The following is a 23,246-nucleotide window of genomic DNA, read 5'->3' as shown; positions in this document are numbered from 1 at the left end:
AAGACTGACCGACATCTGGTTCTAGAGAGCAGCCTTCTGCCACTAGATGCCACGGTACACCGAGTGAATGTGGGCGGCAGGGAAAGGTGCACGCGAAAGGTGCACGCCAGAGAAGGCGTTCCAGTCCGCGGTTGGCACATGGACAGGGCAGCGGGGCCTTGCTGAAGAGTGGCCGGATGCAGTCCACATCGCAAAAGGAGTGAGAACAGTAAGGACTGAAGGGTCAAAGGAAGAGCCTGTAGAGAGCCCACTCACTGTCCCGATGCAGAGAGGCCAGACAGGAAAATGAGCCTGCGACTGGTGGTGACCATCAGGGGAGCTGCGTACATGGCTCCGCAGAGAGAGGAGCACACACCAGCCTCCCGAGGAGCACTGCCCATCAAAAACATGTACGCTTTGACTCTCATGGAACAGAAGGTGGGCATTACGGCAAAAGAGACAGAGGAAAGCCCCGGAGCTGGAGAAGAGCAAGAAACCCAGAGTGTGAAGAGCAAATCAGAGAAGCCCTGCAGTGGGGAGAAGAGCAATAAACCCTAGAGTGGGAATAGAGAGTGAGAGAAGCCCTGCAGCGGGAGTAGAGCAAGAAACCTCAGAGTGGAGAGATAGTGCGGAAAACCCCAAAGTGGGGAGAACACCAAGAAGCCCTAGTGTGGGGAGAGAAGAGTGACAAAAACCCCAGAAAGAGAAAAACACAGACAGGCCACGGAGATGGGAGAGAACATGTGACAAGCCCAGGAACAGGGAGAAATCTGAGAAACCCCAGGTTGGGGAGGAAAACAGACAGAACCAAGTCCCTGAGCGGGGAGAGATTAGAGAAATCCCAGAGTGGCAAAAGAGACCCAAAGCTGGGAAAGGACCAAGAAACCAGAGATTGGGGAGAAAGACAGTGAGTGGGAACCCCAGAGTGGAGAGAATGCCATGATGCCCCAGAGAGAAGAGAGCGAATGAGGAAATCTCAGAAGTGGAGAAATGATAGCAAAGTCCAAGAGTGAAGAGAAAGAAAGAGACAAGCCATGGTGTGGGTAAAGCGCCAAGGAGCTCCAACGTTGGCAGAGAGACTGTGGACTGTAAACATAGACAAGGGCTTGTAAGGTAGGCTCAACAGCCCCAATCACATAAAAGTAATCCAATGAGCCAATAAAGTGCAGGAGATGCAGGAAAAAAAAACAAATGTTGATTACACGCAACATTGGCCGAGAACAATCCAAAAATCAATAAAGAATTACATAATTAAATGGCAGTTTACATATGAGAAGTGGAGTTGATTTTTACACTTTGTTTCAAGATGCATGTAAATTCACATTCTCTGATTGGACAGCCTTTGCTGCGCTGTAGGTGAATCTATACAATACCTAGCCCTATTGGCATATCCTATCCCTCATGACCATGCTAATGAACTTTTGACAATTATCCAATAATGGATCATCTAGTTTCCTCATGTTTGATGCGACAGTAGACAGGTTAACATGTTGCAAACAACTCAGTTGATCAGTGGCTGTCTCGTCTCGAGTGTCCCTGGGTGGGTTGCTGCCATCCAATCGACCAATCAGTGAGTTGTTAACAGTGTGGCAACAAAAAGAATACTTCACCTCTGTTCTCATCAGACGGAAAGGTTGGCACCAGCTTACCGTTCTCACCCTCGTGACTGTTCAACTGCCAGTTAATATTGTGACTTCACATTGGAAACATGTTGCCCTTCCCAACCCATCCCCTCCCTTTCCCATGGTTTGCATGCACAAATTCATGGGGCTTTCTTCTTAGCCTTTTGCTTCGGACCATTTGCACATCTAAAATGTGTTTTTATGGGTGGCTGTGAGTGGTCCTAATACTTATGATCACACATTAATTTAATGGGTGTCAGGTTGTCCTTATTATATATCGTATATCAGTTGATGAACTCCTTGCTCCTATAATCATGAAAAACAATCCCTTTATTTTCTTGGTTGGAGTCCTCATGTTGTTCCGTATTCATAATTTCACTCCCAGGTGGATTGTTTTCCTACAGGGGGCAGTGTAGGTGTCTTTCCCCTGATCGACTTCATCTTGTGCACACTTATGCACATTAACTCATTCTCACTGACCTGTGGCCCCTGTCATGTTCGTTTTTAAAGCAATGGGCAGTGTGAGGAGCCAGGAATGAGACATGGAAACCGAGAACTCATGATTGAGGTTATAAACCTTTATTTCAAATAATAAAGGGGTTGGAAAATGCCTCACTGTCCCTACTCTAGGAGGGATTTCCGTACCTCAACCAAAACTAAGGCTCTGTCCTGTGTTAAGGTGTCCAAAGCAAAATGCTCTGTGTCTGAAATCCTATCCTAACCCTCACATTCTAAACGTAACTCCAAGGTGCGTATGGCAGTGTCTTTGGCCTTGAAAGTGCACAAATGTTAGAGTTCAAAAGAAAGGTGTAACTTCAACACAAAAGTTCCAAGTGGCCAGTGTTCACAGTTCCAGGGAATGTCTCCCTTACCCAGGTTTCTCTTCACCAATGCAAAAGATCAACTAGACAATCAAAGTGCTTTATGGCCCAGGAAGATAATGCCCTCCTCTTGGCATTGCACTCCACTCCTAGGTAAATGTCTACCTTTCCCAGGTATGTTTAGAAAATTCAAAATCCAAAGGGCACGAGCCTTCCTTGGAATTCTTGGTTCAACAAAACAACTTGGATGCAAAACAGCTTAAATGCGGGCCCCAGCCTCGTAGGACACCTGGTATACTCCCCTGCCAGGTTCTTTTCCACACTGAATGCAATTTGACTCACAAGCTTGCATTTGTCTGGTGTAATTTCCTGCCAGGTTTTTCTCATGTGGTTCACTTTACACACTTGCAAACTTGGGTTCGCTTGGTATACTCTCCTGCCAGGGCTTTCTCGTACAGTTCCCTTTATAAACTTGCAAACTTGACTTCTGTTCTTATTCCTTTCGACAGATCAGGTTTCAAATCCCTTTTCATTCACTTCACTGGCTCTCATCTGTCCTTGACAGCATTACCGAAGAGCCCCGTTGTCTCAGCTTCCCTTCTCAGGACTCACCAGCTTTTTGTGGCGTTCTCCGGTCCTCTCGTGGTCAACGTGAATTAACGCTCTGGTGTCCCGTCTCTGTTTCACTGGCATAGCGGTTTCCACGTCCTTCACGGCTCCCGCTCTGCTGCTCAGCCCTTCTATGTGTTCGGACGGCGCTAGTGCTGTAACTCGGTTCCCATGGCCACCAGAAAGACTTCCCTTCTCTTTCTGCTACGGTCCCAACTCAGCGAATCCTCTCCAGCAGTCCTCCTCCTTCCACCGTCTCCCCAAGCTTCCAGGCTCCACAGTCTTCTCTGTGGCTCAGCAGTCCCTCGGTCAGCACAGAGAGGGCAAAGGTTCTCCAGACAGCATCTCTCTCCTCCATGCTGGTCAGAGTTTTTAAATGTTCCAGGACATATCATATGCTCGCAACCACTAGAGCTTGTCCTGGGCTTCTCTGCTTCTCCAATCCTCATTGCTCCGTTCAGTCTCCTCGTCTCAATGTTTCTATATACATGGGAATGATGGGCAGTGGTGGGAATTCTGTTCACAGAATATTGAAAGATCTCATCAGTAGGTTTTATGAGTGATTGAAGGTGACTGTCACAGTATTCCATAAAGGCATGAGAAATGGAGGGGATATCCCTAAGGGGGATATGTGTTTTCATATGATGATGCAGGTTATCCCACTGAGGGTCTCCTCCTCCCATGTGGTACTCCCTCAAATAGCTTCCCCCAGGGTCGGGATCCGGTAGCGGCTGCTGTCCCCTGGCCACATGGGAAGAGGCTACCTCCGGGAAAGGAGTGATGACATTGTCAGATTCATCACAGTAGGCACATTATTTGTAATATGTTCCACTTGTTTGATGTTTGGGAACTTGCTGCACCCTCTACTCCATGGTCTGCACAAATTTGCAACATCTGATTGAATCACTGCTTCCCGCTCGAAGCATGGGAATGAGCTTTGCCTGTCTGTCCTGAACAATCGCAGTGGTGCTTTACACACTGTCTTCCTAGGTCATTTGACCTTGTATGTGTCTCTCTCGAAAATTAACCAAACCTGGGTGTATTTTAATGTGTGGAATAATCCATGTATTTCTGAGGCCTATTAATTCTTAACAGCCTATGAAGCTGGTTTTGCTCTGAGGCCTATTCTATATGTTATACAACTAAGGAATATCATATGTGCATACGCTTTTGTGATTACTACCTTCAGTGTTCCTAATTGAAGCTATTATTGCTGCTTGGAGTACACACAGTGCCTCTATCCTGCTTAAACATGTGTGTTTAAGCCTAATGCTTTACTGCACATTATTTGCTTCTGCCATTATTCTAGATGGACTATACTCTTAATGTGTGTGTGTCTTCTTTTTCTGTCTACATTTCTTCATGGGAGGTTCTCAGAAATGCATCTATCCTTTCGTCAGCTTCGCCTAAGGCCTAATGTGTGGTGCATTTTGGCTGGGGGTCTGGCTGTGTTATTTCTATCTCGTGTTATAGGGACTTCCTTAGCTTGTATTTTCTATTGTGTTTGGGATGTTGGACGTTCATCTCAACATGCTTATTTATTGTTTTCTTTTTATTATTAAAATGCTTCGGTTTGCATGTCAAACCTTTCATCTTATTCAATTGTTTTGAATATCGCTGTGCGTGATTGACAAAACTTATTAAAAATCGTTTTTACAATTACTCCAGTTAGTGTCTGGTCTTTAAAGTTATTTCATTTCTTTCTTGTTTCTCAGCCGATTTGAGCGTTCGCCATGATCTTGTTCCAAAACGACACCACCGCATATATCTATTTGTTTTCTTTTCCTGCTATGATTAGGGCCCATCGATCTTCTGGGGAGAGTAAAGTTTGGTTCTGCATAAACCATTCTCTGGATAGATTTCTTTTCTCGCTTAGGGCTGGGCATAGCATTATAATGTGGTGCAGGGTTTCAGTTGAGTTTGTCGCCACAAAACCTGAAGAATTTTTCTTTGTCTGCGATTTTTCTCCTTGTGGCCATGATTTCTCGTGTAGGGAGAATGTTTAACCTCATTCTCATAAAGATATCTCTGATATTCGGTGGGGGAAATGTCTTTAGATACTCTGGTAGTTTGTGAATAGGTCTAACGTCCAATTTGCAGCGGATGTCCTGTAGATATTTGGCTTTGGTCTCGTTCGCCCTTATTCAGTCATTCTCGATCAGTCTCCTTTTCGCCTTTTTGGGTCTATTGAGTAGCATGTCTCTGGAGATTCCTTCAGCTTCACATTTTGCTTCGATTACACTTTTCCAAATTTCCAGTGGTCGTTTGTTCTTCCCGGTAGACTTTGATCGTAGGATTTCTAGCGGTGGTGCATGTGTGTTGCTCATTAACTTCCTGTATAGGTCTATTTGTTTCCAGACAATGCTGGAATTCAGTGATTGCAAGGCTAGTTCGGCTCAAATGCGTGGCGTGGGGAATGAAGCTGGCAGGTTTAGAACATTCCTCCAGAACTGGCCTTCCACTTGTTGCCAGATAGCATTTTCCATGTTTATCATTGCCTCCGCTTCATTGGTTACAATTGCCGTCACTTTTGTCTGTAGAAAGTTATTACAGGTGTCAAAGAGAATTTTCGATATTTCATATGTATCACTTTCGCTTGCCTGGCTAATGATAGTGCTTTGGCTTTTAGGAGTAGTATCGACTCTGTCTCTGTTGGTGATTGGGTTAGCCATACTCCTAGGTATTTGACCTTTTTTACTATCTCGATTATTTATTTTCCGATGAAAAATGCGTTCGCTGACCCCTTCTTTCTGTTTTGCCTCATCAATGTCATGATTTTTGTTTTCTGCACCGTTATTTCAAGCTGATTTTTTGTCATGTATTGCTCTAAATTCATCAGAGCAATCTGTAGACATCTCAGGGTTTTTGCTAGTACCACTATGTCGTCAGCGTACATAATGCATGTTATGGTTGTGCCATTCAATTTCGGTGGATTGATCTGAGGTGTATAGATGCTAGTTTCTAGATCCGCTATGTATAAATGGAACAATGTAGAAGCCAAGGGACATCTCTTTTTTAGGCCCTTGCATGTCTTTATCTCATCTGAGTGAGCCTTCCTTGGACAACCTTATTCGTATACTGGTGTTGTGGTAGAGTAGCTTAATTGGTTCCAAGATGTTACTCGGGCACCCCCAGGCACTTAGTTTCTTCCAGTGTTGAATTCTGTTTACTGAATCGAAAGCTAATTTTAAGTTGATGAACGCTGCATAGACTTGTGTTCTGGATTGTACAGCTTCCTGTTTTAGTAAATTCAGGATAACAAGGTTGATGTTAGTCCCTATAGTTTTTACAAATCCTGTCTGTCTCGAGGCATATTTTTTTTCTTTTATTGCACAGTTTGTTCAAGCTTCCCAGTAGATTTTTTGCAAATATTTTCCCGAGTGGGTCCAGTAAGGCCAATGGGCAATAGTTTCTTGGTTCTTCAGATTGCCAGTTTATGAATATTTGAATATTGGAATTATGGTGGCTTGCTGCCATGTTTCTGGTATATTTGTGGTCTTCTGTACGAGCTTGAAAATGCTGTCGCATATTGTGCTCCAAATGTGAGGGTTCTGCTTAATTACCATGTTGCATAGACCATCAGGTCCTCGGGCTCTGGATGTATTCAATTTCTTTATGGCTTCTTTTATGTCATCTTCCAGATCAGTTTCCATGCAGGATTCTTTGTTTGCTTTCGTGATCTTTTTCCTGCTGATTTTGGCCGTATAGACCCGTGAAATATTTTATCCAGCATGCCTCAGGAACAATGGTGGTCATGGCATTGTGTGTCTGTGTCTGGCAATTTATCAGCGACCATAGTTGTCTCGTGTTCTGATTTTTCATTGCTTGTAGCATTCTCTCTGCCTCTTGTAATATCATTGCTTTGTTGTTTTTCATCCAGTTCTTGTATTTTTGCTTTGTCCATTTCAGTTTTTTGTGTCTATCCCCTGATTGTCTTTCTTTATCAGTTTTATTATCTGTCTCAGTTCCTTCTTCTTTTGTACAACTTTAAAGTTATACACATGTTTATGGTAAAGAGACATGGCGTGGGTGTTCAGAAGCCAGAAACCATCCCTTTCTTATGGGCAAGTCCCAAATATCTCTGGGACAAACAAGTCAGACTTTAATCTAATGAGACAAGGGGGTTCTGTCGAAAGATTCTCCAAGCAATATGGAGGTAAAACAATCTCCCAATGATTGTAGATTCTAAGAGCCAGTGCAATTCCATCTGCTCTATATGTTGTCGAGCTTTAGGGCCTCACAAATCTTTCTCTTCTGGATAGTAGACTATTGGGTGTTCTGAAGAAACTCCTAATACTTCCCAAAAATACCCCAACACTATCCCTACGATTAGAATTGGGGATAAATGGTAATAGTCTAAGACTAGTCTCGCAGCCTGTCTGATGCCACGGTCACTTCTACATTGGCACCAGCTTTTCTCCAGAGCGCCATCTCACCAAAGCAGCACTTCTTCCAGCTGGTGCACGGTATCAGGCTTTTACATCTACAGTTCTCCTTCACTTCTCCTTCTCTTGGATCTCCTTTTCCAATGTCTCTTCAGTCTCCCACCTTCCTTAAGTTCTTTTTTTGATCCTCGTTGTCAAATGATGTATCTACTGGTGGTATAAACTTCAAGCAGGAGACACAGTAACCACCAGGGAGCCAGGACTACAAAAGGTAAGTCTTCTTTATTTAGTTACAGCATCAGTAGGAAGGTGAGAGTACAAGATCAATAGTTATGCTGCCTTCAACCCTGGCTCTCTACCTGCGTCAAACCTGGAACCCTCTCACTCTCCACCTTCCTTGCCTCACACCAACATTCCAAGCTCCACTCACAGACCCATATCTTTCATACCAGATATAACCCATACATATACTAGGATACAACATAAACCTAGTTTACACAAGTAAAGTTCAGTCTAAAAAAAACGGTATCTCCAACTGCACAAAATAATTAATTGTTACTAGTTTTTTAATTAATAGGAAATGGAAGTTTGGGCATGTGTAATAAAATGTTGATTGCAGACATAAGGAATATTGTACATCTATGTTGCATACCTATTGATTGGCTATAGACTACACATAGCACTTGATTTCTCTTATGCTCCACCAAAGTGAAGGGAATGTAAGACCATTATCATTGGAGATGTTTGTTCGCAACACTGCTTACCACAGGGATATTAAATATGGCTAAGGGTAGACCTCCCTTAATTCATGAAGTAAAAATACCAGCCATGCTTACCTCCATAACAAGGTAAGTGTTTGCTGTCTGAGAAGTTAAAGTAGTGAACCACAAAGCTGTCTAACTCCAATGAAATGTGTTCAAAGCTGTTCATCTGATATGTACTTACCTTGTTTTTCAGGTGGAAGACGTGGTACCCATTTTAGCACCAAAGACTTGGAGTCTATGGGATACCATTTCTGTGATGCTCTCTTGGATTACTGTGATCCTGATCAAGCCAAGGTAAACCCTATGTTTTTTCTGAAATGTACATCCTACAAATCACCTTCCCTCAGATTGATTTGATGGTGGTCTTACCCCAGTTGTAGGGAGAATACTGGGCCAACTTTTGCAGAGTGTAAAAGCCAAGACAATTTGGAAGTCCAGGCACATGCATGTTTGTCGCTGCCTATTAGCCATTCTCCAATAGTATTGGCAGAATCAGTTACTTTTCTGCGCGTAAGGAAATTGGATGTTTTTGTGCCATGCATGCAAACACTGCTTGAGCATTGCCCATGTTGCACTTCAGTGCCCCTTTCACTTAAATGAGATTTATTTACTGCAAATTGACTTCCTTGCAGTTTTCCCTGGGCGCTGCTTAAATTACAGCTCACTAGAGCCAAAGAATGCAGATCCTGCAAGTCAGTCTTCATACCCCACTGTTACCATTTATTTTTGTCACTATTTGGGGCCCTGTCCGCACATATTTTAAGCATATTTTAAACAGTTATATTTTCAGTTAGAACTTTGCAAACTTGATTTCATAGGTGATCAGACATCCTGAAGTCAGCGCTCCCTGGGATCAATCAATCAATTGAAGTTTATTTCGACAATAGTCTTAAACCCATAAGACATCCAAAAAACATGTCATCCACCTCAGGAAATACTTATAAGCTAAAATTCAGCACAATTTGTCTACAAATTAAATTAAACTCCTAATATCTCAATTGGTGCATATGAGTAAACTCGTATACCCTATTTAAACTTCTCACACCATTTGTGTTTACAGACAGATCTTTTCATATGCTTTGATACATTTTTAATTTCCACCCACCCAACCCTTGGCTTAAATAATATCTAAGAGCTCTAGCCATGTTAATATCAGCATTGGAAAAAATACAGAAATAGGCATCTTCACATTATCTGAAAGCAACATTTTCATCTTAGGAAAAATAATCTTCTCATTCAACATGGAGTACATGCATTGTGGCTGTAATTATTTTATGAGCTACAAAATAGTTTCTGAGCTATTCCCATTCCAGTGACCTGACTGCCGAGGCTCTAACCTGAAACCTTTCCCGAATACTTAACAAAAATGAATTTTACCCACATTTCCCTTTTTTTCATTTTAATTGCTATTTTGTATTACACCACATACATGCAAGATTATTCAGCACGCCATGAGGATGGGGGGTGGTATGGGTGAGCAAGGAAAGCGTACGTTATTTTCACACTGATAGGACTACACTCAAGCTTTTATGTTGCTAGCTTGCAAGCTTTCGAACCACATAATTAATTACAGCAAGGTAACTTCTAGTCTGTAACATGCTTTAGAACCAAGAGGACTAGTTTCACAGATGCCTTTGACCAGCACACAAACATGTACACAACATGGGTACTTGCTAAGTTAGCTCAGTTCCAATTGCTTGAGAGATTGGAGAAGTCCTATAAGAGTGTTGTTCAAGTGCTGGGCCGTGGGTATTATCTAAGTGAGTCTCTTTTTGGGCAGTGGCAGCTGTAAGGAAGGCATGGTATCAAATAGTGAAGACAGACACAAGTGATCACAGTTCAAGGGTGTTTATTGAACTTCAGTGGGTTGGTTGAATGCCTATCTAACCTAAAGCGAAGGATGGGAGCTACGACCATCAAATAGCGCAGTCCGTGTCGAGTCTCTGTCAAAATAAAAGGGCCTATACTGATAAACCTATTGCCAATCCTTACTTCTAAATATATAAGGGTGTGGGACAACAGTGTATGCAAAAAGAAAAGTGTTCAAGAAATAATGTCAGTGGGAACGGGACGTGGGACCGCTCCAGCCGGAAGACTGGGTGGAGGCCCTAATGTACCCGCGCGAGGTAACCATCTCTTCAAGACTCAGGCTGGTCCAACTAAAGATCCTGCACCGCGTCTACTACCCAAGAGTCGCCCTTTTCCGCTGGGGGAAGACGACAGACGCACGCTGCCTGTGATGCAAGCGTGACAAACTATCCAGCGTTATAGGCAAGACGATAGTCAGATGCCCAAAACATCTCCTTTTGGGGATCTCTAATGAAACCGACCTGTCCCGGTATGAAAAGATACTCTGCTCCACTGCTACGGCCGTGCTCAGGCGGAATATAGAACAACTGTGGGGCGCAGAATGCACTCCGGACTACGACCAATGGGTCGTGGATGTGGACATCTGCACTGACATGGAACATCGGGTATATGCTGCAAGGGGCTGCCCGCAAAAAGCGAACAAAATATGGAGTCGCTGGGAAGACGCCAGCTAGAAGGCAGGTGTGCCACGGCAGACGCTAGGAATGGACAGGGCCGCATGATGCTGAATGAAGCGAGCCAGGAACATACTGATTGTGCCACGAGTAACTCCTGCTTTGGCAAAGTCTGACGGACCACTAGACGGCAGTCCCAGTTATCAAGAGTTTTCTTTTCTTCTCTCTTCTTTCCTCTCTTTTGTTGTTTTTAGTTTTTTTACCTGCTTCTCTCTCCTCTCCTGACCCTCCTCCTGAAAATGTTGATTGTATGACTGCTCCCTTGCTCCCATCCCTGATACACAGAGAGATGCATGTACTGTTAAGTTGTTTTCCTATGTTTAAAATCAATAAAGTCTTTGATCAAAAAAAGAAATAATGTCAGGATGATTGAGGAGTTTGCTTCCCTTGCCCACGTTTTTAGCACGGGGCAAGGTGGCATGTTGAGCTTCGCACACACTGTGGCTTCTCTGCCACAAGGATACAGTTCAAAGCATAGATATCAAGGCCTTATGCCAAAGCCTCTTTTCCAATAACAGTCTCTTACTGCAGAGGGCCTGTCGTAACAAACAAAAGCTCCATTCCTATCAGGATCTTCAAATGCACATGTTCTCGCTTTCAGTGTTCATCATGGGTCTCTCTCCATGGACCCCTTTTTTAACCACAATGTTTAAACTTGGTCTACCTCATTCGGGCTCGGACCAGGTTCTCTTGATATCAAAATCGGAGACTTTCGAATGTGCGATGCGTTTCGCAGGACCACTCTGTCAATGGTATCGTAATCTTTCCTTCTCAAGTTCAAACATTCATCAGCAGTTTAGCTTTGTTTGTTCGCTCGTTATACAATGTTGCCGCTTGCAACCTTGACTTCAACACAGACCGTTTGCGTATCTGTCTCCCCAACTCACCGGCTGTGTTGCTCTCTATGGCGCTTCTTTGTTTTTATTGCCAAGGATGATACCACACCGGCTGCTGCTCTTCCCCGCCTTGGTCGGTTACGCGGAAGGGCCTCTGGTATCTCCAACACACAATGCAGGATTCTTCAGCCTGGTTACCTGGCCTTATGCTTTCTGTCTCAAAGTTTTCTTGAAAATAACGGTTTCTTGCCAAAAAGGTAAAGGGAATTTCGCTCGTTCAGCTGCCGACTCGAAACTGCTGTTCCTTCGCATGCTTTGCCTCGCTCAGAGTGTGCACTCGTGCTTCGCCTTTTATTCATATGAGGAAGTTTAAAGTCTGGTGTGAGTGATTATCAGTAATTGCCTGACTTCGCTTGACCATAGTAGCGGGACATGTCAGGTACACTGCTTGGGTGTGTGTCTGTTTTCTCCCAAAGCGGGCTGTCCGTGTGAAAGTGTTGGTGAAGGGAAAGGGGGGGTACAGTTCCCATGTATCCTACCTGGTACGATGGGGTAAAGGTGTTACAGGGGGATGGATGCCGCACCTCGCCATCTGGTGTCCCACTCCCCGAAGACCCCTCACCCAAGTGATCCTCACGCACTGGTCCACCCCCAGTGTCTGGATCCAAAGGCGATGGCCGTGCCCTGGCCACCTGAGAGAGAGAGAGATCCACGGGGACTATCCGGTGAGGCATCTTCTGGTTTCTCACACAGTGTTTTCTTTGTTTCGATAATCCAGCTGTGGTTGGTCACAGATGGCCTCATGAATACGCCAACTCTCAAATATAGTTCAAGGGTTTTTATTAGAAGAATCTTAAAGGAGCTCACTAAGGCACTCTGCTTTCTCGTATAGTGTGGGCCATTCCCTCCCTAGCCCAGGCTTATCACAACCGCAGGATGGCCTCTAGTGATCAGTAACCCCTACTTTCCAGGATTCTGCCCGTCTGGGGGTGAAGGCCTAAGGGCAAACACACTTTCTAACTATCTTCCTTTGCTAACAATCTAAGGTGTCCCTAACCTAGGTCCCCAATCTAGTGTGACGTAAAGCTAGGTGCTTTCCAGACACCCAGGCCCCATTTGGTCCTTCCTTTTCATGCCCATGTACTCCTTACCCAGATGTTCTATTCTTTCTCTCCCTTTCGTCTACTCTTCTCCAGTTCTACCTCCCACTGTCCGCTATCTCTCCCTCTCTCACTCTTCCCTTGGGTCTCTCTGATATTCTCTCTTCTCCCTCTTCCTTCTCTGCGCTACTACTACTCTCCCCGCTCCACATTACATCCACTCTCTCCCCTCTGGACCCCTCCAACTCTTCTCCACTACACCCTACTTCAACTACTACACACCCCTCTCTACACCTCTATTGCTCTCCACACTGCACTCCACCTTCTCCTACAGTCACTCTCCTTTCACTCCCCCAGTCACCTTCCCATTCTCTTCCTCTAGCTTCATTTACACCTTGCACGCATACTCAATCCCAAGAACTGCTTTCACCCACCAACCAATCCCTCACATTGCACACACCTTCGGCAATCCTCCTCCACATTCCTCTACACCATCCTTCCTCTGCTTGGTCTCCGGGTCCTCCTCCTTCCTTGCCCTCACCTGGATAACCCATACCTTCTAGTTACCTGTGCCCCTTTTTTCCCTCCCCCTTCCCTCTCCATTGGCTCGCTCCCTCACCTGGTTCCCCAGGCAAACTCTAACTTTTCTTTCCCCCGGGGAGGTGTTACTGGTGAGCAAACTTTGAAAGGGGGTCTTAAGCCATTCCCCCTTCTCGTACGCAGGTCTGCCAGCTCTAGGCCATGGCGGTCCAGTGTAATCAGTTAATGTGCCAGTTTGTGTGGGGCTTGTCTGGGATATGTGAGAAACCTGAAGGTGTCTCCCTGGCTAAACCCCAGGGATCTCTCATCTGTCATCCAGATGGCCAGGACATGTGAACCAGGGGTGGGTTCGCAACATGTATATGCAAGTTCCAAGTACTAAGGCTGAGGTATAAAGATACACCATCCTCAACCTAAAAGTGAAAAAACCAGAGAGACCAAGAACCTGTATTCTAATTAGGTCTTAGAAAACACTCTTACAGATATACAAATTGTCTGTAAAGTAAAGTAGCTGAAATGAAAACCAGTCTACATTATTGCAATTTTTTCAAAATATTGATGTTCATATTTAATCAAAACATCTTTTCACATAAACAAGATGTATGCCATCAAACGTGATTCATATATCAATGTATACAAACAGTTGTGATACTAAAAACAAAACACCAAATATATATATTATACAAAAGTGTAGACAAATCAAAACGACCATGTAAATCAAGCAAAAAGTGTATGCTGTAAAATTACATTGGTTCATAACATAGTTTACATAACATATGAATTCTATGTATGTAGTTAAGATTGTACAAAGAGTGGGACTGTGGACCACTGTTTGTCAACTCAACATTGTCATAAATCTATACGCGGGTCTTGACAGGTTCATTTCTCTCCTGTGATGGAATAACTGAACTGATAATGTATCTAATATTGCATCACATATATATTTACTATGTATGTGTGTATGTGTACCCCTATCATAGCTGTAGGCTGGGTTTTCAGACACACTGGGCCTCATTACGAGTTTGGAGGTAAGTAACAGCCCTTACTGGCATGGAGCAAATACCGTGTCTGTGTTGCTCCAAGGCCGCTATTAGAGGGCGATTACGAGTACGCTGGCACAAGCGTTGCGCCATTCCGGTAACGGGCTTACCGCCCTGCCGTTAAAGGGCGAAAATTCCACCTTACCAGCATTGCGCGAAGCGCAGATAGCTCCACCGCCATCCATGCCACCGGCATTAGCGGTTAGCGGTCACAGCTAATAGCAGTCACTGCTAATAAGCGGAACCGGAAGTAGCGTCATCGCACAGGAACGGGAAAGAGCACGGCAGCCATCTTTAAAAACACAATCCATTGCCATCCTCTGTAACCAGGACCCATATCACCACCACACCTGTTCCAACATATACCTGCAGCATATTACAATGCCCAAGGCACTAAAAAAAGTGCTGAACGTTTGCGCAAGGTGCACTTCTCACAAGAGGAGCTCAACATGCTGGCAGAGACGCTGGCAGAAAATGCGGATGTTGTCTTCTCCAATAACATGCAACGACCTGCAGTGCAGCGGAAAAAAGAGATATGGGCGGAGGTGGCGGAGAAAGTGAGTGCCATTGGCACCACCCCGCGCACAGCAAAAGATGTCCGGAAGCGCTGGGACGACCTGCGCTAACGCGTCCACAACATCATCTCTGCTAACCGTAACCTGGGGATGGCAACAGGTGGTGGTGCGGCCTTCCCCATAAAGATGCAACCCTGGGAGGAGATCTGTGCGAACACCATCGGGATGGAGGCAATCGAGGGAGTGGGGGGATATGGAGTGTGGAGCCCCGTCATCGGCTGATGCAGGTAGGTGTCCCAAATGAAACCCTGTAAAGAACAATACGATGATGTCCCCCTGAACTGACAGTGCAATGATGGAAAGCAGGGTCCACCAGACACATTTTTGCAAGACTGCCTACAGGCAGTGCACAGCACCATCTTGTCCAAATGCATGATGCACCCCATATATGTTTCATCCCAGACGCATCCCTGCCAAAGGCAAGCAACCCGTATGTCACTACCCCAATGCCAATCACCTGCCATTCCATAGAAATGCAGCTACTCCAATGCATGCCTGATGCATGTAGACCCATCACTAATGGACTCCATCTCTTGGTCCCCCACAGGCACACAATCTGAGAGTGAAGATCAGGACCCCAGGGAGGATGCTGCGACACCAGCCAAGAGGTCCAGGGGCATGGCGCCAGAAAACCGTCCCTCAACATCCAGGGGAAGAGGGCAACCTGGACTACTGCACAAGCTCAACACAACGCAGGATCCGACAGCACAAATTTGCATCACTGACACCACCACAGCACCCCCCACCAGTCACATCCACATAGGAGCCAGTGGCTGAAGGCACGGTATCCACTGCAAGTAGTACCGTTGGGGAGACAGCTGCCATGGCAGCTGTGTCCGATGATGAACAATACACTCCGACACCCGGAACACCTACTGCTACAGGCCCCCAGCAGTCACCCCAACACTCCCCACCCAGCAATCAGTATGCCAGCAGCCATGAGCAGTCTGCGGTGGAGTCCTGGCCTGGACGCTTCAGCCCCATGGGGAGCATGCATGAGGCCCCAACCATTCCGCATGCACCAACAATATCCGCCAGTGTCCGGGACAGGCAGGAGGGCATCAGGGCAATACAACAGCGCCAGGAGGAGCTGACCGGGCTGCCGACCCAGCACATCACCGAATGTGGCCAGGCAAGGGAGGAAATCGGGGAATGCACAGCATCCCTCAAATCTGCCATTGAGTCCACTGGCAAAGACATATGTAGCGAAATGGCGGCTGTGAGGCAGGTCCTCACCCAAATGGTGTCAGTATTTGAGGCCCTGCGTCCCACAGTGGTGGTTCAACAACCAGAGACCTCCTCAAATTGCAGCTCCAAACAGACCAACACCCTGCGTAGGTATGGGCGGAATGTGCGCAAGTCAGACGGGTCCACCCGATGCTGCCAGTGGAAAAGGGGTGTAGGGTGCAGCCTGGCAATCCGAACTCCGGAAGACTAATGGTGCATGCAAGTGCACACCATGTGTGAGGAAGTTGAGGGGGGAGGGGGAGGTGGGAGAGGGTGTGTGGGGAAGTTGAGGGGGAGAGGATGTGTTGGGAAGTTGAGGGGGATGGGGGAGAGAGTGTGTGGGGAAGTTGAAGGGGGAGGGGAAGGGGGAAGAGGGAAGAGGGTGTGTGGGGTGGAGGGCTTGTGCACTTAATATGTTCAATACACCTGTTGTGAAATCAGAATTCACATGAGCGGACATTGTTTATTGTGAGGTGTCCTTTATTGGTGAACAGTCTACAGTGTCCATGTCCCTGACACACCCAGTGCCCTGAGTCCCACCTCCATGTCACACTCCCCATCCATGTGTGCTAGAAACATTGGTTTATCAAAGTCTGACGCATGGCACGTCCCTCCTGTGCATCGCTGCCTCCTTGAAGTGCAGCCCCATCTCCACCCTCCTCATCCTCATCATCATCATCAGGTGGTTGCAGTTCAGCGTCAGGGTGCAGAGGCACATTCCGTCTGATGCACATATTGTGTAGCATGACACATGCCATGACGATCTTGCCCACCTTCTCATGTCCGTACAGGAGTGCCCCACAAGACCTGCTGATGCAGCGAAACCCTGCCTTCAAAAGGCCAATTGTCTGCTCAATCACCACACGGGTACATCTATGCGCACGATTGTAGTCCTCTTCGTGCCTGTTCTGCGGGTTCCGGACTGGGGTAAGAAGCCACCTCTTCAAGGGATAGCCTGCATCACCTGCATGTGTGCAACAATGGTAATGTGTAAGTGATCACATCATATGGGACCTGTATCAATTACACCATAGCATGCATTTATTTACTGTTTGAACCCACATATCCATGCATGAATGGAGCCTCATGATGTAACTGCAATGTGTCTATTCATCTGGTCGACAGGTGTGCGTGGCATCATCTAGTGGGCGCAGGGGTGTCCCATTCCTTGTGTGTGCCCATGCACTGTGTGAGTCCACGCCGGTTCTTCCCTTGATCAGGGTGCTGTGTAGTCAATTGTATACTTTCATCCTGTCACTGTTGATGGCAGACTCATGATGATCTCACTCAGCACAACAGATGTTAACATGCTGTTTTGGTGGACCTCTGTGTTGGTGTAGGGGTGTGTTCATGTATTTTGGCCTCATGTGACTTCTTTGTACGCTGTAATGGGGAACTGTCCTTTTTGATGATGGTATTTGGTGCTGTGCATTGGCCATACCAATTGCTTGTTCCTGCATTGTGTTGCGGGGGCTACAGTCTCATTATGTGCATTGTACATGTTGATGGCTATGGATTGGTTGTAGCACTGCATCATTTTCATGGTAGGGCAGCTTACGTCTTGCATTTTGGGGTCAGGTGTCAGGTCAAGTCTGGCCTGCTTTGGGGTATGAGCATGGTCCATCCTCTCAGGTACTCTCAGCCAGGTGAAGTATGCATCTCTCCCCCCCCACCCCATCTCAGCCAGGTGAAGTATGCATCTCTCCCCCCTCCCATCTCAGCCAGGTGAAGTATGCATCTCTTCCCCCCCCCCATCTCAGCCAGGTGAAGTATGTATTTCTCCCCCCCCCCATCTCAGCCAGGTGAAGTATGCATCTCCCCCCATCTCATCCAGGTGAAGTATGCATCTCCCCCCCCCCCAATCTCAGCCAGTTGAAGTATGCATCTCACCCCCCAATCACCTACCCACATCGCGATGGCATGAGCCTGACATGCAACTCACCGAGAAGCCAGGATCTGTGCCCTGCATGTCGCTCCATGTAGCGTGGTATCGTGGAGTTCCACATGACCATTGAATCATGGGTTGATCCGGGAAATCGGGCACATCAATGTGTGATGATCTTGTTTCAGTCACATACCATTTGCACGTTGATGGAGTGGTATAATTTACGGTTGCGGTACACTACCTCCATGGCATGTGGAACCACCAATTCTACATGGGTGCAGTCAGTGGCGCCAATGCAACCAGGGATGCCGGCCAGTGAATGGAAACCAACTTTGGTGTTGGAGATCTCTTGGGCTGTCTGTGGTAGGAAAATGTGGTTGCGTGTGTGCTTCAGGAGGGCATCGAGCACTTGGTTCAGCGTACGTGAGAATAATGGTTGTGATATGCCATGCATGTGTCCCACTGTGTGCTGGTAGGTGCCTGTGGACAGACGCTACCTTCAGTAGAGGTGGGATGGCGGATCGTATTTCAATCAGACTGACAATGTTGTCATGTATCATGTCTACAATGGTGGTGATGGTGTCCCGGTCCAGACGGTACAGGGTGTGGATCTGCTCAGGGGTTAGGTTGAATGGACTGGCTTTGATGCAAGGGATTGGGGGCTGCCTGCGTACCACTGGCTGCACTGGTGGGACATGCTGGGCCTGCCTCAGCCTCCTTCTCCTCCTGCGTCTCCTCTGTGCTGCCTGTTGTTGTTGTTGCTGGAGTTCCACTGCAATCATGTCCTCCAGCCCCAGCATTGCTAGTAGTGTTGGAATCATTTTTGTGTGTGACTGGGTGTGGGAAGGGGTGGGGTGTGCTCCTTTTGTGCTGGCCCAGTCTATATTGCCTCCACCTGTGCTGATTGTGTGCACCTGTGCGAGTTGGGAACACTGCACATGGCCGTTTACGGGTGGTCCGCGATGCCGGTATTTGCTCCATGCTGGTAAGGTACTTTTCTGTCTTCTGTAAGCCGTTATTAGCACGTCCGCATTACTTGTGTTCAGCTCCTGATTACGCCACGCCGCTATTGCCGGCATGTGAGGTCGCATGCCCACGCCCATGGTGCTATTAGAGGCACCGTTATTTACGGTGCCGCTAATAGCGGGTTGGTGGGTCGTAATGGACTGGAGCGGTAAACGATGCCGGTAATCCTTTACCGGCATCGTTTTTGCCTTACCTCCATACTCGTAATGAGGCCCACTGTATACTGAAGGGGTGCTCCTAATGTTGGAACAAGGGAGCTAATAAGTAACGTGAAACAGGGGTGTTTCCCAACATGCATATGCAAGTTCCTGTTGAGGGAAAATTCTTCAAAACAAGTACTATGGTTGAGGTGTAAATATACCTAAAAGTGAAAAAACAAGAGAGACCAAGAACCTGTATTCTGATTAGGTCTTAGGAAACACTCTTACAGATATATAAATTGTCCTTACAGTGAAGTAGCTGAAATGAAAACCAGGACATGTCCATCGCTATTGGATCCAGTTCCTGGTGGTGGACTAGTGAGGGAGGATCACCTGGATGGGGGGTCCTCGGGGAGTGGGATTGGGACACTGACTGGTGAGACGCGGTATCCCCCTTCTTTCAACACCTTTTCGCCATCCTACCACATAGTGCATTCAAAAACACTGCCCCCCGCCTTGTCCAACACAAACACCTTCGCACAACACGCAAGAGAACGGACTAACACCAGAGCCGTTTACCTGACATGTCCCAATACAAGGGTCAGGCAAAGTTAGGCAATTGACCAGAATCACACACACCTAATGGCCCTTTGCCTTAACCACAGGGTGGAGCAAGAGAGCACAGTACAAGCAAGACAGACCGCACAACGAGACAGTTAATCTACCCCGCCAGTTCAAGAGAAGGAGAAAGGCGTCGAGAATCGAGAGGGTGACGAGGAGAGAAGCGACTTTGCCCTTTCCGTCCCAAACCCACGAACCCTTCAAAGAAGAGAACGTAAGCTTGATGACAATAGCTAAACAGTCCTGTAGCAGATGTCAATGCTACACGGGGCATGCCTACATCGATAAGCCAGAGCTAGGGAGACTCCTGCTACCGTGGTACTGGCCTTGACTCCAGAGGCGAGGAAAGCCAAGCGGTTCATCACAGCCGGTGAGTCGAAGGGGAAGCCGATAAGAAACCGAACTGTGTTGAATGAAACCCATAAAATGGTGAATGGAGAAGAGTTCAAAGAACTGTGAATTATAAGGGGATGACCAGCTTCAGAGGGGACCGCAACTTCGTGGGTGCTGACCCGAGAAACTCTGGTCAATCCTGGGTGAATGTAAACTACTGATACCAGAATGCCGTAGGAGAACTGCCAAAACAGGTCAAAGTGACCATACAGGAGGTCTAGCAAAATCCCTGTACAGTTGAAAGCCTTTGACCTAAGAACTATAAAGCAAGGGAAGTGAATCCCGACGACATTGAAAGCTAATGTGAAAGTGAACCCGGCGAGGGATGCTGACGAAGTGGGGGCAAAGTCTAAAAGTCCCAAGAATCAGTGTGTTGACAAGAATTAACCCAGCAGAGGGATGTCCACTATGAACTGTTTGAAAAGACATTAAGAAGCAAAGGGAAGCAAATCCTGCTAAAGACGAAGAGAAAGTTGTACTGAACCCGGCAGAGGGAGGCTGATATTTCAGAGGGATTATCGCACAGAAGAGTGGGACCCAGAGGTGAAGAGAAGTCATCTCAAGTACAATCCGAAAGGAACGTACGTTTGTTGTGTTTTTTTTATTTTTTATAAACCTATCAAGCCCTCAGAACCAGGAGGCAAAACCACTGAAGGCCCTGATACTGATAGCAACTGTTTTGAAGTTCCAAACCCAGGGGTATGGGGGAAGATCCAGGGGGTGGAAAAGATATCAGCCAAGGGCACAAGGAATAAGGGTCAGCGCCCAGAGAGGGAGGACCCAAGGGTGAACCATTATCACCCTATTCGACAGCCATAGGGAGCCCGGCAGAGGGAGGCTGAGATTTGAGAAGGGTCTGCGCCCAGAAGAGGGGAACCCGGGGGTGAACCCATCACCAAACGAACATTGGGAACTGAACTTCACTTGTTTGTTATTTTGTTGTCGTGAGTGCATCAGGTCCGCAAAGGCAAGAGACTTTCAAGAGAAACAAGACTTTGCCATCAAATGCCTTGATAGCTTAACTTTCGTCTCGTGCTGGGGAAGCTCGAGAGTGTACTGTGCTCAAAGATCCTACCTTACCCCATTCTCAAAACGTGGGGAAGGGAGACTCAGGCTACCTCATCCTGACATATTATTTAGGGCTGTGGAGTGTGTGGGAACAAATCCGGATTGGTCTGGATGAACTAATTTATTCATGTGTGGTAATAACCGATTGATGATCGGTTTGGCGAATATTTTTGTATTTGAATTTATTAGTGACAGCGGTCGGTATGAAGCAGGGTCATGTGGCGGTTTCTGCGGTTTAAGGAGCACTGAAATCATGGCTTCTCTCATAGAGCCCGGGAGTATGCCTAAATCCAGCAATTCTTCCCACATTGCAATCATTGTGGGGGCTATTTCCATACTAAATTTTTTTACTGGTCTGTCGGGAGCCCATCCGGCACAGGCTTTTTCCCCACCGTCAAGTCTTTGATCACCTGTACGATCTCTTCCAATGTGAGCGGGAGGTCCAAAAACTCCCTTTCTTCCCTTTCCAATCGGGGTAGTGGAAATGAGGTGAAATACTGGTAGAATTCCTCCGGTGTGCCTTGGTCTGAATTTGCATACAGCTAGGAATGAAAGTTCATAAATACCTTATTTACTTTATGGGACTCTGTATGTACTATTCCAACAGGACCACACACCCCTGTTATGGGTCTGGTCCCGTGCTCTGCCTTTATCAAATTAGCCATTAATTTACCGGCCTTATTACCCTCCCCGTATCTCCGGGCACGAATCGGGTGCATAGTATACTTCACCTCCCGCTCGGCAAGGGACCTAAACTTTGTGAGTTGGGCTTGTAACGGCCCAAGCGTTTGGGTTCGGGGGGCTCGTGACTATGATAATTCAAGGGATTTTAAATTGTCTTCTGTTTGGCTAAGTTCCCTCCTTAGTTCGTGCATCACTCCCACTGATAATGACATCAAGTAACCTCTCAGCCATACTTTGAATGACTCCCATTTGGTGGCCACAGACCCTACCAAGCCATTATTTCATTAAAAAAAGTCTATTATTTCGGTCCTCAGAGGCTCATTCACTGATTTGTCTTTTAGCATTGCCGGGGTCATGCGCCAGCATTGCAACGTTTGTTCTTCTGTTGCAGTCTTTATGTGTAGGAGGACTGGTGAGTGGTCCGACATTGTACGTGGAAGTATAAGGCATTAGTGTGTCTGCAGGGTCAGTTCAGAGGAGCATAACCAGTAATCAATTCTCGAGCTAGAGTTATGCACGTGGGAGTGAAAAGTGTAGTCATCCTGAGTCAGGTGAGTTCCTCGCCGTACGTCAATGAGGGGGAGGGTGGACATGATCTGCAGAATGGTTAATGCTGCTTTGGTGTGATTCCTCTGCCCCCGTGATGTTCTATCTTTATGTAGATCAAGAAGTGTGTTCAAGTCCCCTCCCCATAGTACCGTGGCCTCTCCCAATGGAGTGATCAGTAAAACTTCTTTGAGATAGAAATCTGGAGGGTCTAAATTCGGGCTGTATGTATTCACCAAGATCAGTTCTTGGTTATCAACCACGCCCCATAAAATTACATTTCGAAGGGATTGTGTCCTCCGACGTATTCCTTATCTTAGATATCTCCTTCCAGCTCTACTGGCCTCGGAAAATTTTTCTCTAGAGGGCGCTGCGCGTCGACGTCCGCCGAGTCGATGTCCCTTGACAGCCGCCGTGTCGACGTCATCCTGCCTATAAAGGCCGCGCGCAGCGTCCGTTGCTCAGTTCCGTTTTTCCGCGCTTACTCAGTGCCTCGGAATACCGTTGCTCAGTTTTGTCAATTTAATCCTATTTACCTCGAGATATTCGATCCGTACTCGATGGCTTCCTCGTTGGAACCGACAACTCCTCGGTCCGGCTTCAAAAAATGCCGAGATTGTGGGAAAAAGATGTCGCTGACTGACCCTCACAGAGTTTGTCTGTGGTGTTTGGGAGCTGAACACCATTGTTCGGCGTGCGAGGACTGTATGTCCATGACAGCTAAGGCCCTGAAGGAGCGTAGGGGGAAGCTGGAGAAAGGTAAGACTTTAAAAGCTTCTTCTTCTTCGACGAAGTCGAGACATTCGTCTCCTCGTCACCATTCGCGCTCCAGGTCTCGGAGT

The 23,246-nt window shown here is 46.7% G+C and overlaps 1 protein-coding gene across 1 annotated transcript in view; it reads left to right on the top strand.

Moving 5' to 3' along the window:
• Nucleotides 1-23,246, top strand: part of AGBL3 (AGBL carboxypeptidase 3) — a 2,309,829-nt gene that overhangs the window by 884,039 nt on the left and 1,402,544 nt on the right. Inside the window, exon 10 of the mRNA XM_069628782.1 lies at nt 8,374-8,474. Coding sequence (XP_069484883.1) covers nt 8,374-8,474 — 101 coding nt within the window. The remainder of the gene's footprint in view (nt 1-8,373; nt 8,475-23,246) is intronic.

The sequence above is a fragment of the Ambystoma mexicanum genome, chromosome 12, assembly GCF_040938575.1.
Source record: "Ambystoma mexicanum isolate Mex_15411 chromosome 12, UKY_AmexF1_1, whole genome shotgun sequence".
In the NCBI taxonomy this organism is placed as follows: domain Eukaryota; kingdom Metazoa; phylum Chordata; class Amphibia; order Caudata; family Ambystomatidae; genus Ambystoma; species Ambystoma mexicanum.
This window is presented reverse-complemented; position numbering and strand designations above follow the sequence as displayed.